The sequence below is a fragment of the Chlorocebus sabaeus genome, chromosome 20 (genome assembly GCF_047675955.1).
Source record: "Chlorocebus sabaeus isolate Y175 chromosome 20, mChlSab1.0.hap1, whole genome shotgun sequence".
Classification (NCBI taxonomy): domain Eukaryota; kingdom Metazoa; phylum Chordata; class Mammalia; order Primates; family Cercopithecidae; genus Chlorocebus; species Chlorocebus sabaeus.
Genome location: NC_132923.1, coordinates 118,544,401 through 118,563,995, shown reverse-complemented (window position 1 = coordinate 118,563,995; position 19,595 = coordinate 118,544,401). Strand labels below are relative to the sequence as shown.

Here is a 19,595-nt window from a genome sequence, read left to right as displayed (position 1 = left end):
TCCTCCCACCTCAGCATCCCAAAGTACTCGGATTACAGGCATGAGCCACCACACCCAGCCTATTTTCCTATTTTCTATATCCTTCATGTTTCACATCTAGGGCCTCTCTGACCAGGAGAGACTGCCCCTCCCAGGGTGAGCTAGTTCCTAGAAATAGCAAGTGGCTTACCTGAGTGTGTATCTCTCACATGCAAACCAACAAATCCAGAGCCCATATCCCCCAACCACCTCCTTCATCAGATTCCCAAGGTCTCTCATACTCTGGTCCAGTATTCCCCACCTCTAATCACCCCAGGCCCAGGTACCAGACAACTAAAGACAGCCAGCCCTGAGCCTGCTGAAAGTATTCCAACTAACCAATCTGAATCCTGCTTACCCTGCCTCTCACTCTCCTTCCTGCAAAAACCATCATAAAGCCTCACTCACCCACGCTTCTGCCTCACTCCCTCTTGCCTTGATTGACCCAGTGCTTCCCAACGTGGTCCTGCCTGGTGCCGTGTGCCCCCTTCTCTTGGGACCAGTGAGTAAAAAACCACCTTTCAGTGGCAGTCACCTCCTGATCTGTGGGCCTCACCAGACCTGAATAATAATGCAACCTACATTTTTACACACTGTCAGATGGCTGTGTTCACCGAGAACTAGAATGCAGGGCAGACAGCAGGAAGCCTCATTTAATGAAGGCATCTTCTATGCTCAGCTGTTTCACAGGCATTACTTCTGCCCTCAAACAAGGGAAGGTCGCAGGAAGTGCCAAGCCAGGGATCAAATCGGGGACATCTGGTCCCGCCCCTCACCCTGCACCCAGTCCCAAGCTCCAACCTGGAGGTCTCCAGGCTTTGTTGTTCTCACATTTCCCCGTGCTATTTCCGCCATTCCCAACACATCAAATGCCATCTCCACACCGTCTCATCCTAGCCTGGTGCGGGGACTCCTGTTCCAAACTCCCATGGAAGCTTCCCCAAACCAGCATCCGCACCCCCACCATCTCCCTGCCTGGTGTCTCCTAGACCACAGTCTTCATGGGCACAGGAGCCAAGGTGGTCTCCTTAACCTATGACATCCCAACACATGGCCTGGTACACGGTAGGCATCTTGTAAATGTTTTTTGAATCAATAAATCAATCAGTCTGTGCCTCTTCCTTTCTTTATCAATACCCAATTCCAAACACTTCTTTCTGGAATCCTTTTTCCTGACCTCTATTCTGATAAACCACCTCATTCATCTCTCCTTTGTGATGTACGGCAGCTTGATCATATCTCAGGCTTATGCCCTGTCTTCTGGACCAGGGACATAATAAGTTCCCCTGGGGCTTGGACTGTCTTCTGCTCCCAGTGATCCTCCTACCTCCCCACACTCCAAGGCTGGTTCGGGCACATCCAGTGCCTAGGAGCTTTTCAAATGGAAATGCTGATTGTTTGACTTGAAGAGTTTAAGCTGAAGCCACAGAGAGAGGGCTCTGGGAAACAACCCAGCATTTATCAGGTGGGAAGCAGCAGCCAGAGGGGCTGAGACCCTTCTAACTTGGTGGCATCTGAGAGGACAATGCGAGGTCACATCTCACCAAGGGGGCATTTCATATGTCTCCCCTTCTCCAAGGGTGAAGACATATGACATATGACAGCCACCAGTGGGATAGGCTGAGGACACCTGACTTCCTAAGAGGTCACATCTGCTAGATGAAGTCAGGTCTATAAAACTCTGGACTCTGCAAACAAGGTTTTGAGGCCCCTTTTACAAGCCAGTTGACATAATCTTGGAGGTCCAGTTACCCCTGCTGTCAGATGGGGATAACAATCGTGTCTCTCCCCAAACGGGCTGTGAGCATGAGATGGGAGGAGCTTCATACCCCTACCAATGGAATGGTAGCCTGGCCCCTCATCAGCCTCAACCAAGCATTTTTCACCCCTGGAAAAATCATTTGTATTGCCCCACATACCTCATTCTCTAGGTTCTAGATGAAGACAATGGGCTGTGTAGCAAGAAACATTATAAATCAGGATTTGTCACTCTCAGTCCATTGGCATCGTCTCTCTTAGCCTCAATTTCCTGATCTGCAAAATGGGGGCAATGAAAATAACTACCTCTCCAGATTACTGGGAAAATTAAATAATTTTACTTATACAAAGCACCCAGGACTTCATTCCCATTTTGTTACCCACCTTGAGTATGTAACCAAGAGGAACTGATTATGTAACTTGAAAGGAATTGCTCACCCACCACCCAAGAATGAACAGGAATTTTCAGCAGACAAGTAGAAAAGCTAACTTATTTTTAATTCCTAGACTCACTGAAAGCTCCCGAGATGATTGTTAAAAATGGAGGTTTCCTGGGACCCACCCAGCCCACTGAATCAGGACATCTAGAAGGTAGAGCTTAGAAATTTGCATCCCTGGCTTGGCGTGGTGGCTGATGTCTGTAATCCCAGCACTTTGGGACGCCAAGGCGGGTGGATAACCTGAGGTCAGGAGTTCGAAACCAGCCTAACTAACATAGTGAAACTCCATCTCTGCTGAAAATACAAAAATTAGCCAGGTGTGGTGGTATGCACCTGTAGTCCCAGCTACTCGGGAGGCTGAGACAGGAGAATTGCTTGAACTGGGAGGCAGAAGCTACAACAAGCCAAGATCGTGCCACTGCACTCTAGCCTAGGCGACAGAGTGAGACTTTGTTTAAAAAAAAAAAAAAACACACACACACAAAAAAAACAAAAACAAACAACAACAACAACAACAACAAAAAAACCAGCCTGGTCAACATGGTGAAATCCCGTCTCTACTAAAAATACAAAAATTAGCTGGGAGTGGTAGTGCATGCCTGTAATCCCACCTACACGGGAGGCTGAGGCAGGAGAATCATTTGAACCCTGGAGGCAGAGGTTGCAGTAAGCCAAGATGGTGCCATTGCACTCCAGCCTGGGCGACACTCTGTCTCTAAAAAGAAAGAGAAAAAGAAAGAAAGGGAGAAAGGGAGAGAGAGAAAGTTAAAAAGGAGGGAGGGAAGGAAGGAAGGAAGGAAGGAAGGAAGGAAGGAAGGAAGGAAGGAAGGAAGGAAGGAAGGAAGGAAGGAAGGAAGGAAGGGAGGGAGGGAGGGAGGGAGGGAGGGGAGGAAGGAAAGCTACATCTCTAACAAGCACCCCTCCTGATCCTTGTGCACATTGCATTGATAGGCACTCTTTTGACCAGGATGGAAAGAAAGGGAATTCAGTGGACCCCTCTTGACAGTCACCAGTGGGACAGGCTGAGGACACCTGACTTCCTAAGAGGTCACATCTGCTGGATGAAGTCAGGTCTGTAAAACTGTGGACTCTGCAAACAAGGTTTTGAGTCCCCATTTACAAGCCAGTTGACATAATCTTGGAGGTCCAGTTACCTCTGCTGTCAAATGGGGATAACAATCGTGTCTCTCCCCAAAGCAGCTGTGAGCATGAGATGAGATGAAATGAGCTTCATCCTGAGTGTCCACCCCAATCCACTCAGTGTAAAGATAATCCCTGCTGGCTACTGTCCCAAATCATGCAGAGCCCCACATAGGTTTAGGGTCCACAGCTGAGCCAGCTACAGCCTGTCCTCAAGGACTTGGAATGCAGCAGGAGACCAAATCTTGCACACAATGCACTTTATGATAAGGCAGCTGTGGCCAAGGCTAAAAGAGGAGCATCAGAGAACACGAAACCCAAAGAAAGAAAAGGTGATCTTGGATGGATGAAGGCACCAGGAAAGAAGACCCAGACACAGACTTTCACCCAACTCTGATGGGACAGAGGGATGTCCACCAGCCTTCCCTGCCAAGAAGTCACCCTGAGCCCGGTTTGCTAGGCAGTGATCAGGAGATGAATTTGGAAGAGTAAACCGAAGCTGGCACATAGAGGGTTGTGAACGTCGGCATAGGGAGTCAGGATTGTCTCCTAGAGTCACAGCCTTCAAAGCCAAATTCCTTCCATGTGTGTGCTTCCTGTGGCCCACAGAGTGGTTTTCAGTTTCATTTTTGAATCAGATGCCAACATTTTAAAATTGAGAGTGATGATGTCACTACCAGGATTCTAAGCTTCCCTGAAACAGTGGGAGGATGAGGCAATGCTGTGCCACCTGGCCTGATACCATTGGCTGGGGTGGGGCGGACAGGGGTCCTCACTTGTTCACTTTACCTGCCCAGCCCCCATAGGCAGCAAGAGTTTGAGACCCCTGCACAGGACCTTGGGGACTCTTTGAGGACCTTGGTGAGGAAAAAGGTAGAATTAGTTCTGTGCTTTGGAAGGTCCTCTGATGACACTTGATACTAGCGATGTTGGTGCCAATGATAAGAAAGAGGAAGAGGAGGGAGAAGGGGAGAATAGTTCATATTTAGTAAGATTTCATGATGGGGGGCTCTGCCCCAGTATTTATTTCTAGTAGCCCATTTAGTTCTCACCACAACCTGATGAGGTACATATGCTGTCATCCTCCTTTTTCAGATGAAGCAAAGAGTGGTGAGATCTCTTGCCTAAGGTCATACAGTTGGTAAGTAGCAGAGCCAGGTAGTCTGGGTCCAGGACCCACAGCACCGGTGATGGGGGAGGGAAGATGGTGAGGGGGGTCTGGGAGATGCGAGTCTTCCCTCAGTCTTTCACCATAGGAGATTGCCTGGTTTTAAAAGAGAAGATGCGTCCACATCTAACCCTGATCCGAGCACTAATGCAACGTCTTTCCCCACTGTTCTCAGAAAGGCTGTTTTCTCTTAATAAACTTGTCAGGCAGGGAAGGAGGGCAGAGGCACTGAAGGGCTGGGTCAGGTGGCTTGGCTGCATGCCCTGGCCCCAGACTCCACTGCCACGTTCCTGTCCCCTGCTTGGCCAGCATAAAGCTGACCCCACTGCGAGGACCAGCAGACCTCACAAGAATGACTCCATCCATGCCTACTGGGGCTTCATCTGCCCATGAGTCAACACACCCAAGCCTGCGAGCCCAGTGGATTTGCAAAAGAGAAAATAAAGCACACTCGTAAAGAATAACCAACCCCGTGCATTTCCTGGCATCGGGTGACTGTTTGGTTAAGAGCTTCCTCCTTCTTTGTATGCCCACTGGATACTCTTAACATCCCCTAGCTGCTGGCCACAGAGCTGGCTCAGCTGGCCGATCACAAGCTCAGCCCCTGGGCAGGCCCCCCACCCCCGCCACCAGGGAAGCATCAAAGGAGGCCAGCCACTGGCATCTGCCAGCTCTGGACCCCAGCGGCCACCCTCTGCAGCTCAAAGTCACCTTTGCTCTGACTCCTCTCCTCGGCTGGCCAGCCAAAGCCAGCCCAGAACTCCCTCCCCTCCGCTCGGCAGGACCCAGGAACTGGTCCCTACTGGGCAATTATTAATCAGATTCTTGGCATTCCTCAGCCCCAGGTTGGCTGGAGAAGCATGTTCCCCAGAGGAGCAGAGGCCCAGGACTGGCATTTGGACATGCAGCTGACGGGGAAGGTGGTGCTGTCGGCTGCTGCCCTACTCCTGGTGACTGTGGCCTACAGGCTGTACAAGTCAAGGCCTGCCCCAGCGCAGAGGCGGGGTGGGAATGCCCAGGCGGAAGCCAAGGAGGAAGCAGTGGGCTCAGGGCAGCCTGCTGCACAGGAGGCTTCTCCCGGGGCTCTGCAGAGGGGGCCAAGACGCCGGAGGAACAGCAAGGGGTCTGAAGTACCACCGGGCTGCAGCTGGGAGAATCCAAGAGGCCCCTGTGTCCTGGTCACGGAGGCCACTTCCACATACAGGAAGCCCCAGAGAAAAGGCTCAGGTGAGGAGCTGGGCGGGCAGGGCTCGGACTCTGAGCAGGTGCCTCCTAGCTGCCGCGGCCAGGAAGCCAGAACAGCTGTTGGCGGTAACCCTGACCCTCCCCATCTCCCCGGCTTGGGCGGTGAACCGCACAGCTCCCCAGCTGGACTCATTGCAGCAGCCGACGGCACCTGTGCCGGTGCTGAGCCTGCTCCATGGCAGGACGGCAAACGCCCTGAGCATCCAGGGCTAGGGCAACTGGAACCTCCCCACTGTCACCACGTGGCTCCCTTGCAAGGCAGCAGAGACATGAACCAGAGCTGGGTCTTCACCCGTGTGATAGGGGTCAGCAGAGAAGAGCCTGGGGCTCTCCAGGCTGCCCCCGATGTTGGCCTAACCCTGCATCAGCAGGAGGGAGCCCCCAACGCCTCCTATACCTTCTCGTCCATAGCCCGGGTCCGAATGGAGGAGAATTTCATACAGAAGGTGGAGGGGGTTGAGCCCAGGCTCAAAGGCAAGGTGTACGATTACTACGTGGAATCTATGTCTCAGGCCATCTTCCAGGGCAGGCTGGCTCCCAGGACAGCAGCCCTGACTGAGGTTCCATCTCCTAGGCCACTGCCAGGGTCCCTGGGAACAGGGGCAGCCTCGGGAGGCCAAGCCGGTGACACAAAGGGTGCAGCCGAAAGAGCCGCCTCCCCACAGCCAGGGCCGTCGCCCTCCAACCGAGGTTTTAGCCGGAAGGAGAGCCTCCTGCAGATAGCGGAGAACCCAGAGTTGCAGCTGCAGCCAGATGGCTTCCGGCTCCCCACTCCACCCTGCCCAGACCCGGGCGCCCTGCTGGACTCAGACAGAAGCAGCCAGGAGCCCCATGTGCACCTGGTGGCCGGGACTAATTTCTTCCATGTGCCGCTCACCCCTGCTTCAGCCCCACAGGTCCGCCTGGATCTGGGCAATTGCTATGAGGTGCTGACCTTGGCCAAGAGGCACAACCTGGAGGCCCTGAAGGAGGCGGCCTACAAGGTGATGAGCGAAAACTACCTCCAGGTGCTGCGCAGCCCGGACATCTACGGGTGCCTGAGCGGGGCAGAGCGCGAGCTGATCTTGCAGCGCCGGCTCCAGGGCCGCCAGTACCTGGTGGTGGCTGACGTGTGCCCCAAGGAAGACTCGGGCGGCCTCTGTTGTTATGACGATGAGCAGGATGTCTGGCGCCCGCTGGCTCGCCTGCCCCCCGAGGCCGTGTCCCGGGGCTGTGCCATCTGCAGTCTTTTCAATTATCTCTTCGTGGTGTCCGGCTGCCAGGGCCCCGGGCACCAGCCCTCCAGCCGCGTCTTCTGCTACAACCCGCTTACGGGGATCTGGAGCGAGGTGTGCCCGCTGAACCAGGCCCGGCCGCACTGCCGGTTGGTGGCCCTGGACGGGCACCTGTACGCCATCGGCGGAGAGTGTCTGAACTCGGTGGAGCGTTATGACCCCCGCCTGGACCGCTGGGACTTTGTCCCGCCGCTCCCCAGTGACACGTTCGCCCTGGCGCACACGGCCACCGCATGTGCCAAAGAGATCTTCGTCACCGGCGGCTCGCTGCGCTTCCTGCTGCTCCGCTTCTCGGCGCAGGAGCAGCGATGGTGGGCCTGCCCCACCGGGGGCAGAAAGGACCGCACGGCCGAGATGGTGGCGGTCAATGGCTTTCTCTACCGCTTTGACCTCAACCGCAGCTTGGGTATCGCCGTGTACCGCTGCAGCGCCAGCACCCGGCTCTGGTACGAGTGTGCCACGTACCGGACGCCTTACCCGGATGCCTTCCAGTGCACGGTGGTGGACAACCTCATCTACTGCGTGGGACGCCGGAGCACCCTCTGCTTCCTAGCAGACTCTGTCTCACCCAGGTTTGTGCCCAAGGAGCTACAGAGCTTCCCGGCCCCGCAGGGCACCCTCCTGCCCACTGTCCTGACCTTGCCCACCCCCGATTTGCCTCAGACCAGGGTCTAGCAGTCCCTCAACTGAGCTCCTCATGCAAAGCTGGGGGCCACAGGGCTCCACCGCCAGCCATCTCTGTAGGCCATTTCTAGGCAATCACCAGGCAACCCAGGAATGTGGCCATCAAGAGGTGAATTCCAGTCCTTTCTCCTCCCCTGGCTGGGGAGAGAGGGATCTCAGATGAGTCTTACCCTTCCTGGGCTGCAGAGGCCCCACTGCAGAAAAGAGGACCAGGAGCTTGTGTTTCAAGGCAGAAGGCATTCATGTCTTCAGGGATGACCGCCCTCACTTCAACTCTGAATTCTTGGGGGGATACACCAGGACCCCACCAAAGTGTAGGGGGCATAGCCTTATTGCAATCACAATTCTAGGAGCCAGTTGACCCCAGCAGCCTCTCCCTGGTTGCCCTGGAGAGGGGTTGGTCTCTGAGTCATCAGTGCCCGTTGGTAAACATCAGCCACTGGGCCCCACCTCCACAGTTTCCAGAAGCACGGGGACACACAGGTGGGAAAGATGGAGGCAGGTGACTTGGACAGGACTAGGAAGGAGCCCAGGGAGCCCCAGGGAGCCTGGCCAGAGGGAGTGATGGTTTGAAAAGTAGAACAGCTGAAGCTGGGGCCAGCCTAGGAGATTCTTGCTTGCCAGAAAATGTACCAAAGTCCACCTTACTTTTCTCCTTATTGGAAGAAAGAGAAGCACCCATTGTACCAAGCTATCTTCTGGTGAAGGTCTGCTGAGGATGCACGGAGGTCTCAGCAAAGGGAAGAAACTATGTGATCCAAGCGCCACCCTGCTCCTCGACTCTGCACATGTTAACTGACCGTTGCACTCATTCCCAGATCTGTAGCCATCTTCCAGTCTGGAAGCTGGGGCAGCCACCACCAGTCAGCACTTCAGAGTGACAGCATAAATGCCCTCCTTGTGCCAGGTACGGTCACCTGGTTTGCCTCATTCACATTTTCAGGTCTGTGACCAAGTCGAGGAACTAGAAGATTCTAGTGAAGCATCCAGAGACTGGATCTCCTTTCACATCAGGTTTGATAAACTCTGAATGAAGGAGACCCCCAGCCTCAGGAAGGCACCTGTCCTTCCAGGAGGGAAAGGAGAGAGTCTGACCCAGTGTATTGCCACAGCCCTTTTTCTACCTCTGAGGGAGACAGTGAAAGATGGGAAGGCAGTGATGCTCTTGGTCCCAGCCAGAAGCCAGGGGAGATGGGAGGTACACCAGAGCAGAGCCTGACAAGGAAGAAAATAAGGATGCTTTGGACCTCAGTGTCCTTGTCTTGAAAATGGGAAGGACAATTCATGTCCCTATCTGCCCTGGGGATAAATGAGAGCCCCCAAGAGAAAGCTCCTCCCAGTTTCCCAGGTGGTCCCAACTAGAGCCTGTGTCCACTGATGCTGTTGGGGTCCAGGTCGTGAGTCTTGTTGGAAGAAGCAGGACTGGAACAAATGATGAAAAGGAGGTTGGCATGGACATAAGAGGAGAGCTTGCACTGGACCACCAAAGGCCACCATCCCTACTCTGGGTTCGGGCGCCAGGCTCTGCCAATGGCAGCTCAGAGGCCACAGGGTGCCATTGCCCACGCCCCTGCCCCACTTCCCTGGCCTAGGCCTCAAAAGATGAAGCAGCTGAATTTATTCAAAAATCAGAGACCAGGAAGGGAAAGTCAGCTGGGGCCATGGCTGCCTTCTGGGGAGAGTGACCCCCGTCTGCAGGCAAGGTCACATTCAAGCTCAGTGTCAACACTAGCCAGGAACCTCCAAGGGACCTGTGGGCTGGGGGAGAATGGCTTCAGTGACAAGACTCAAAGGAGGCACTAGCATTGTGCTGCTGGACTGGGGGAAGGACTTGCTTGAGAGGAGGACCCTACATAGGAGCTGGGGGAAGGTGGACCCAGATCTAACCTTCAACCCCTAGTGAAGGGCCAGGCAGAGGACGAGGCAACACCCAAGCTAGGTAAAGTTCTGGAAAGTTTCCAAGCCCAGGAGGAACAAGGACCACTCTGGAAAAACATTCTGAAGCCCATTGCATACCTGTGTTAGAGACTAGGGGAGTGATTCCAGGGATAAGACGGACAAATGTGTTCCAGGCCCCAACCCATGGTGGGTGTGGTCTTCGTAATGAGAGGGGGAGCTGAGATTTGGGCCTGGGCTAGGAAGAGAAGTACACAGTCCATCTGATCCACCTCTCTTTTGGTTCCATTGGCAAAATCATTCATCAGTCATCATATCTTCTCCTGGCAAGCCCTCACAATGGCTTCATAAGTGTTGCAACACAATGTCCCAGGCTGTCACTACCTGTGGATTAGAGCGGATGTGCTGGCCTGGGGCTGTAGAGCTGGGCTTCAGGAAGAATGTGGTCGGGGCCATCAGGGTGGAACAAGGTAGCTCAAGACCTTGGAAAGACCCCCTGAGGGCACAATGGTCCTTGCAGTTTAAGATGACACTTTAAAAATAAATTCTCTCCTAATGATGGCTTGAGTCCTGCCACTCAATGGGAGCATCAGCAGAACCTGTAGCATCTTATTTGGACTTGACATTCTCTATTGTAATTTTGTTCCTGTTTATTTTTAAGTTTTCTTTTTGTTTCACTGGAAAGGAAAGATGATGCTCAGTTTTAAACATTAAAAGTATACAAGTTGCTTTGTTACAATAAAACTAAATATGTACACACACCAAAAAAAAAAAAAAATGGTCAGGATATGTTCTTTCACTCCTGAAATAAACATTTACAGAATATTTGGGCTGGGCAGTGTTTTAGGTGCTGGAGATGCAGCAGATCCCTGCCTTAATGGAGCTCACATTCCAGCAAAGGAAAATGGACACTTTTAAAAAGAAATACATTGAACCTAGTACCTAGGCTGCATATACACTAAGGAGAAAACCAAGGCAGGGACATGGGATGATGAGTGCCTCCCTGATAGGATGACATTTGAACAGGGACCTGAATGGAAATCTGGGAGATGCATAGACCAGGACTGGCTCTGGGAACGAGAATGGTGGCCTTGCTGCCAGAAGGACTTTGCTGTGCCCACCAGGGAGAGCATGGCTGCTTCCAAAGAGCACCATCTTGGGGTAGGAAGAAGGACAGGGGCCCAGCTATTCTGGTTTAGCCTTTGGTGTAAGGGGAAAATCTCAATTACATCTACATTTACAACATATAGGAACGAAAGCCAGCGTCCTTACCAAAATGTTGCAGACCCTATACTCAGGTGTGCAGCTGAGATGACTTCATGGGGCCAGAGTCTCAGATTTCTACTTGACTTTACTTAGTAGCCTGGAGTCTGTTGGCCTCCTGCCCTTAGCCTCAGAGTGACATCTGTGTCACTCAGCTTCTTGCTTTTCCAATAGGAATTATTTCTTCTTCAGAAAAACAAACAAACAAAAAATTAAATTTGAGTCGCTTTCCACTTTAAACCAACCATGCCCATTACAGAAAAAAAAAAAACATAGAGAAAGGTATTAAAAAATCTCCCCAATTTTGCCACTCAAAGACACCCCCTACTGTGCTGTGTGTCCCTCTGGTCTTTTTCTTCTGTGCCAAGTTTTTGTTTGGCTTGATTTTTGCCTAGGTGTGATTATGCTAAATATACAATTCAGTTTCTTCCTTTTTTCACTTAGCATTTTATAATAAGCATTTTCCCGTGTTATTACAAATCCTGGATAAACATCATTTCAATAGTTGCACAATATTCCATGGAGTGAATGTACCAAGGTTTATTTAAACATCGCCCCTCCTGTTGGGCCTGCCTGTAGATTTTTGTTTTCTGTTGGTTTCTCTTTCTATCATAAATAAAATGTCCTTTGTTTTCTTATTCCTCCCTATCTGGGGCCTTCATCAATATTTACAAGAGAATGCCAGTCTAGGTCCCATTTGCAATAGTAGAGTTTTTGAAACAACCATAGAAGCCACAGCATTTGCCTAGGGCTGGGGCCTGTCCCCTCTGTGACTATAGGACAGAGCTGTCCTTGGAAGCGCATGGGGAGAGAGGCAAGGCTGGCTAGAGGGGCCATCGAGGGGCACCATGTTCACTGGGCCCCTGCTCTCCTCTGCATGCTTTTATATGCATCTCCTCACTGATCCTCACAACAACCCTATTTTACGGGTGAGAAAGCTGAGGCTCAAAGAGTTTAACAAAATATGCCTCATGGCAAAATCCAAAGACCTTCTGTTTTCATTAAAAGTGCTTGAATCCAAGGCCAGGCAGAGTAGCTTATGTCTGTAATCCGAACACTTTGGGAATCGAGGTAGGAGCATCACTTGAGGTCAGGAGTTCAAGACCAGCCTGACCAATACGGTGAAACCCCGTCTCTACTAAAATACAAAAATTAGTTGGGCATGGTGGTGCACGCCTGTAATCCCAGCTACTCAAGAGACTGAGGCAAGAGAATCACTTGAACCCAGGAGGCGGAGGTTGTAGTGAACCAAGGTCGAGCTACTGTGCTCCAGCTTGGGTGACAAAGTGAGACTCTATCTAGAAAGAAAAAAAAAAAAAAAGTGCTTGAATCCAGCCTTACTGCCTTGCATGCTATACTCTCTTCACTCCTCGGAGGCAGTGGAGGCCAGGACCCAGCATCAGGCTTGCCTCCAACCCTGTCTCCACCCACACCAATCAACTGTGCTCCATCTTTGAACTTTGAACTTGAAGGACATTTTCTTAAATTCTCTGATCCTCAATACCTGCATCTGTAAAATGGGTTTGCCACTGCCAGCCTCAAGACGATACTGTGAGAACTAACAAAATAATACAGGGAAAGCTCCTGGCCCAGAAACTGCTCTAAAGTACAACTTGTACTATTTGCAGTCCATGCCTGTAATCCCAGCACTTTAGGAGGCCCTGGTAGGAGGATTGCTTGAGCCCAGGAGTTGAAGACCAGCCCAGGCAATGTGGCAAAATCCCATCCCTACAAAAGATACAAAAATTAGCCAGGCATGATGGTGTGTGTCTGTGGTCCCAACTTCTTGGGAGGCTGAAGTGGGAGGATCACTTGAGCCTGGGAAGCAGAGGTTGCCTTGAGCTGAGATCATGCCACTGCACTCGAGCCTGGGTGGCAGAGTGAGACCCTGTCTCAAAAAATATATAAAAATAAAAGTAAAATAAAACTAAATATTTGTTAAAGTAGGTCTTGGAAGAACAGTCGTCTCCTGCAGCGGGGCTGCCCTAAGCCGGCTCAGAGGAGGTTTTCTTTTACCTCCCCCACCAGCTCCTGCTCTCTTTTGTTCTGGCCCTGGAGGAGGAAGGTGGAGAATTAAGCTGCAGCAGCCTCTTCGTGTCTCAGAAGGTCTGGGGCAGGGGATGCTTAACAGAAAAGTTACTCATATTTTAGACCATCCAGGTTTTGAGACTGTGAGCCGCTACTCTGCTCTTCCAGGGTAGTTCAGGATTGACTGACTGGCTGATTTGAGTTTCCTCGGGCTGAAAGCATTAAGCAATTTCCAGGGGCTGTCAGTCGGGGCTACGGAGCTTCAGAAGCTGCTCAGAGGCCCCTGGGAACCCTGAGAAGGTGCGAAATGGAGGGGGCTCCCTTCTTTCACAGATTGGGAGGAATCACCACTTTGGGGAACTGGGAGTATGCTGGGCTGTGTCTGAGCTGCAAATACTTAAAGGCCACAGAGAGAGGCAGCCAGCACTTCCCATCTTTGTAATCCTTACTGGAAAGGGTCTTGTGGCCCTAAGGTGCCTTTTAGATCCCCCTGAAGCTGTGGCTTCAGCCAGGAGCAGCCCCTTGGCTGAGGCAGAAGGTGGAGGATGAAACATAAAGGGAGGAGGTACCTTTAGGGAGCGAGAAGAAAGGATAGCCTGGAGGAAAGTCTCCACAAACAGCTCTGAGCCTAGAGTTTTTTGAAAAGTGAGATGTGAGTCAAAAAAAACGAAAATGAAAAAGCGATCAAATTTGCATTGCCTTTTTGTGTGCAGGGAGGAGACACAAATTTTATACCATAATAAACAGAGTCCCTCTCACCAGGCTCTGTGCAAATACTTTACTGTCATTCCCTCACTCTTCCCTCACTACATCCCTGTCTGATAGAGCGATTATCTTCCTGACTAGAGGAGGAAATAGAGATGGGACCCTGCACAAAAATTAATACCAATTGATTTAATGATTATTAGTAATTAAAACACCTATCTTTTTATTGCTTTAAAAAACTGGAAGAGAGACATGTAATCATTGTCAATACATTTATAAAACACTCACAAGGCTAATAGGAGCTTTACTTATATTGTCTCTCGCCAATTTCTCCCTTTCCCATCAATTTCTCTACATCTTGAATCTGGTCATGACTTGCTTTGGCCACCGTGGGGCAGTAACAAATTTGACATAAGCAGAGGCTTGAAAATTGCTAGCGCATAGGATGTGCTGTCTCGTGGCTCTTAGAAATCACAAGACTGCGGCCAGTTGAACAAGCCCAGCCTAGGCTGTAGGATGATGAGAGGCCCATGGACCAGTTACCCCAGTTACTCCAGCCAACAGCCAGCCAAACCCCCAACCAGTGTGTGAGGCCACTGACCACAAACTGATCAACCACAGATACCTGAAAGAATCCAACCAAGCCTGGCAGAAGAACCACCTGGCTGAACCCAGCCCCAGTTGCCAATCCACAGGCTCATGAGAGAAATAGATAGCTGTGGTTTTAAGCCAGTTAATTTTGGAATGGTTTGCAACACCACAATAGGTAAGTGACACAACAATCCTGTGATATATTATCACTTTGCAGTTGAGGAAACTAGAGTTCAAGAAAGTGAAATCTCATTCACAGGGTCATACACCTATAAGACAGAAGAGCTGGGAGACCCACCCTACACCCCCACCCCCTAGGTCTGCCTGACTCCAAATCCTCAGTTCTTCCTTATTCAGCCATAGGGCCCTGGCTCTGGTCTAGCCAGACTAGGGCACTAGGGACCCTCTGGGTGCCTGCCTGGCCATGGGGCTTTGTGCTAGCCCTCAGCTAGGTCTTTTCTATGACCCAGGAACCAGTGTCTGCAGGGGGAAAGCTCTGAGCCGCCTCAGAGGAGGATCTTTACAAAAAGATCAAGAGATCAGCTCCTTGAAAAACAATCACTGACACCTATTGAGCACAGCCACTCTATCAGCCAACTATCTTGGGACAGAGCACCTGCACTCTGCCCCCAAGAGCCTCCCCGCTGCTGAAAGGTGCTCTGCTGCCATTACCTGGGGATTGTTGCTACCTAGAGGATCCCTGAACCAATTACTGACAGGAGTTGGTGTGTAAATACCCCAGCTCCCTCAACCCTGGGGTGAGATAACTCCTAGGTTCATGTTCTGCACTCTCTCCCAGATTTCCTAGTAGGACTGAGCCTCAGTTTCCACTGGCAGTACCTACCTTGATAATATCCCTTTAATAATGTCACTCCAGTCTTCCTGGCTGGTGCTCCTACCTACTCCTCCTCCCTTTATGAGACCATAGAGGAGCTGCACCCATCTTTCCCCTCCAACCTGCCCCCCTCTATCTTCTTGAGGGCTTCACACCACAGACAACCCTACACTGGCACCAACAATTCTCCACTAGCTCCTGGACGATTCCAAGCAGCATTCAGATGGGCTCTGGCATCTTTTATCTTAAAAGAAAAGCCACTTCCACATGACTTGCTTGGTAGTACAATAAATAAAAACCATGAATATACTTTAGAAGGTTAAAACCACCATACAGATACAATGTATCTTATTTGCAATGAGTGTCAAAGTGATGTGGTTTCTTTGTGTTCTTGAAAACAGTTTATCCTCTAAAGACTTTTGGTTCTTTCTCCTGCAATCATGTTTATACGATCACATTCAGCAATCTTCACTTTGTAGATAAAATGAGGGTCAGCTTTAACCTGGCCTCAATTTGAATCAGAATACATTCTGAGCAAATTCTTTTAAAAACAAAACAAAAACTCCTGTTATAGAATCAGATTTGAGGGAGCCAGTATCGGGCACCACCCACACCCTGAGGTCAAGTGTTTAGCTTCTTCAATTGTACCCAGAAACATTTAAACCCATATCCAGTACCTTTTGACCACTTGCTTTCAGTTCCTAAATTTGGTCTCTCTGCCCTGGTTGATGCAGTGGGGTGGATGGTGGAAGATGGTGACAAATTAGGACAATATCAACCTCAAAAATCCCAGGCAAGTAATGTCTTTAGTACAAATTGTCTTTTTTAAAAAACGTATTTTTTATTGTGGTATAATATATATAACACAAAACATGCCATTGTAACCACTTTCAAAGCATGCCATTCAGTGGCATTAAGTGCATTCACAACAGTGCATCTATTTGTGTTATATGTGACTATAAAAGATACACAAACATTTATTGTAGAATATGCAGTTGGAAAAATCTAGAGAAGCCCAAGAAGACAGTAGAAATCACTTCCTCTCAGAAATAATTTGTTATTGTTTTGACTTCTTTATTTCCAGTTTATTACCCGTATTTTTAAAAATAAAAAATGGGATCTTATACATCACATAAAATTTACCATTTTGCCATTTTTAAGTGTACACTTCAGTGGCAAGAAGGACTTCCACGTGGTCATGCAACCACTGTCATTATCCATCTCCTTTTTCATCATCCCAGGCTGAAACTCTGCACGCATTAAAGGATACCCCTCTGTCTCCCGCTGCCTCCTTAAGTAAAAGTTGTCTTTAACTTTGCAAAGCATCCTTCATGAGGATGAGGAAGTTCTTTGCTCAGTCAGCACAGAAAATTGGAAATGTGCCTTAAGCACAAAGACAGACTTGCTTTCATTCATTCTGGAAAGTTCCTCAAACAACACAGCACCCAGCTCAGTGGGATGCTCCGGGGCAAGAGAGTCCTCCCTCTCCAGAGGACATGATGGATAGCTTTCTTCTCTAAGTCACCAGCGCTCCCTCCTCATTGCCATGGGGAAAGACAAAAGGAAAATCACCCTTTCTGTTCTGTTCTCCAGGTACTCCCTCCATCCTCTCGCTACATGAATTACTTTTGGTGCTGTGACAAAAATATAGATTGAAAATGATAGAGGTATAAAATATGGGGATGATTGGCTGGGCGCAGTGGCTCATGCCTGTAATCCTAGCACTTTGGGAGGCTGAGGTGGGTGGATCACGAGGTCAGGAGATCGAGACCATCCTGGCTAACATGGTAAAACCCTGTCTCTACTAAAAATATTAAAAAAAAAAAAAAATAGCCGGGCTTGGTGGCAGGTATCTGTAGTCCCAGCTACTCGGGAGGCTGAGGCAGGAGCATGGCATAAACCCGGGAGGTGGAGCTTGCAGTGAGCCGAGATCACGCCACTACACTCCAGTCTGGGTGACAGAGTGAGACTCTGTCTCAAAAAAAAAAATATGGGGATGACTTTATTTCATTGCGGGTCCTAATTATGCAATGACAGGCACTTTGGGGTACCTAGAACTGAGTAGCTGTGATCACGGAGTAAGAATCGCTTGAAGGTTGTTTGTCACCCAGGACAGGGACTGTACTTAAGAAGCATCAAGTTGCTGTTAACCACAGGGATGAATGGGAGTATGGAGGATTGGAAGACCAAGGCTTGGATGCAAGGTGGGCATCAGGGAAGGTTTCCAAAGGCAACAAGGTCCACAAAGAGAGTGACAAGGCTAGCACATCTGCCTGTCAAATTAACTGGCATGGGTTCCACCCTTCATCCATCAGATGTTCATTAAACCGGTACTACTTGCAAGGTGCCAGGGGAACTGTTGTGGATGGCTGAGCCCATTGTGCTAGGGAATGCTGAAAAATAAACAGGTGAACAGTTACAGAAAATGATGGGAGATTGGCACAGATTCAGTTCAGGAATCAAATGTAATGCTAGGGTGGAGAGTAATAGCAGGGGCTCACCTAAGATAGTTCTCAAGGTGTCTTCCCCAAACAGGTGGCATATCAGCTGGGATGTGAACAGTGAGGAGGGCTTGGCCAAGAGGTATGAAGTGTGGGGTGGGGTAAAGGGAGGGGGGGGAGATGAGAGACAGAGAGATGTATAAGAGGAAGAGCACTCTAGGGAAGGGAACACCAAGAGCAAAGGCCCTGTGTCCTAGCCCAAGTGAAGGCCAATGTGGCCAGAGAGGGGATAGGAGACCAGGTTACACAGGTGTTGTCAGCCAAGATAAGAAGGATGAATTTTATTCCTAGTCCACTGAGAAGCCTTCAATACATTTTGTTTACTTAATTTTTACAATAAATGTCATATTTTGCAATAGTTTTAAATGTACAGGAAAGTTTCAAGGATAATACATCCCACATACCTGACACCCAGTTTCCCCTGTTGCAGGGGTCCTCAACCCCTATTAGAATTCTGGTACTGGTTCATGGCCTGTTAGGAACCGGGCCACACAGCAAGAGGTAAGCAGTGGGTGAGTGAGCATTACTTCCTGAGCTCTGCCTCTTGTCAGATCAGCAGCAGCACTGGATTCTCACAGGAGCATGAACCCTATCGTGAACTGTGCATTGGAGGGATCTGAGTTGCACGCTCCTTATGGGAATCTAATGCCTGGTGATCTGAGGTGAAACAGTTTCATCCTGAAACCATCCCCTGACACCCCAGTTCATGAAAAAATTGTCTTCCACAAAACCGGTCCCTGGTGCCAAAAAGGTTGGGGACCACTGCCCTATTGTTAGCATGTTACATTAACATGGTTCACTTGTCACAGCTAAGAAGCCAGCATTGACACATTACGATTAACTAAGGTCCATACTTGATTCAGATTTGCCTTTTATCTGATGTCCTCTGTGCTCCAGTGTTCCATCCAAGACACTGCATTACTTTTAGTTGTCATGTCTTCTTAGGCTTTTCTTGGTAGTGATGGTTTTGATACAGGGCAGGCAAACCCCAAAATTGGGGCTTATCCTGGTAGGGTTCTTGGCTCCACCCAGGAAAGAATTCAAGGGCAAACCGACAGTGATAAACAGCAACTTTAATTGAAGCAGCAGTGCGCAGAAGCAGCAGAGGGATTGCTCTTTGCAGAGCAGGGCTACCTCATAGGCAGTGCACCCACAGTAGCAGCTCAGAAGCAGTTCTGTGCTCATATTTATACCCACTTTTAATTATTTGCAAATTATGGGGTGGTTTGGCAGGGCACAGTGGATCATGCCTATAATCCCAGTTGAGGTGAGTGGATTACTTGAGGTCAGGAGTTCCAGACCAGCCTGGACAACATGGCAAAACCCCATCTCTACTAAAAATGCAAAAATTAGCTGGGCATGCCTGTAATCCCAGCTACTGGGAGGCTGAGATGGGAGGATAGCTTGAACCCAGGAGGCAGAGGTTGCAGTGAGCCAAGATCATGCCTTTGCACTCCAGTCTGGGCGATAGAACAAGACTCCACCTCAAAAAAGAAAATCGGGGCCAGGTGCAGTGGCTCACACCTGTAAACCCAGCACTTTGGGGGGCCAAGGTGGGTGGATCACGAGGTCAGGAGATCGAGACCATCCTGGCTAATGCAGTGAAACTCCATCTCTACTAAAAAAATACAAAAACTTAGCTGGGCCTGGTGGTGGGCACCTGTAGTCCCAGCTGCTCAGGAGGCTGAGGCAGGAGAATGGTGTGAACCCAGGAGGTGGAGCTTGCAGTGAGCTGAGATCGTGCCACTGCACTCCAGCCTGGGCAACAGAGCAAGACTCTGTCTCAAAAAAAAAAAAAAAAAAAGAAAAGAAAAGAAAATGGGGTGGTTTATGCAGACATTTCAAGGAAAAGGGTGGCAACTTCCAGGTTGTTAGGTTGTTGCCATGGAAATGGGGGCAGGGATTGCCATAACCATGGTAGACTGACAGGGCACACTGATGGGCATGTCTTACAGAAAGCTGCTTCCACCCCGACCTGTTTTAGCTAGTCTTCAATTTAGTCCAGTGTCCAGGCCCCACCTCTAGAGTTAAATCTCATTTCCTACCTCA

At 49.9% G+C, this 19,595-nt stretch overlaps 1 protein-coding gene across 1 annotated transcript; it reads left to right on the top strand.

The window, feature by feature from the left end:
- Positions 1 to 4,766: 4,766 nt before the first annotated feature.
- KLHDC7A (kelch domain containing 7A) lies at positions 4,767 to 11,497 on the top strand. Its single transcript, XM_007980293.3, has one exon. The coding sequence runs from the start codon at positions 5,385 to 5,387 to the stop codon at positions 7,716 to 7,718; it is 2,334 nt and encodes a 777-aa protein (XP_007978484.3). The 5' UTR covers positions 4,767 to 5,384; the 3' UTR covers positions 7,719 to 11,497.
- The last annotated feature ends 8,098 nt before the right edge of the window (positions 11,498 to 19,595 follow it).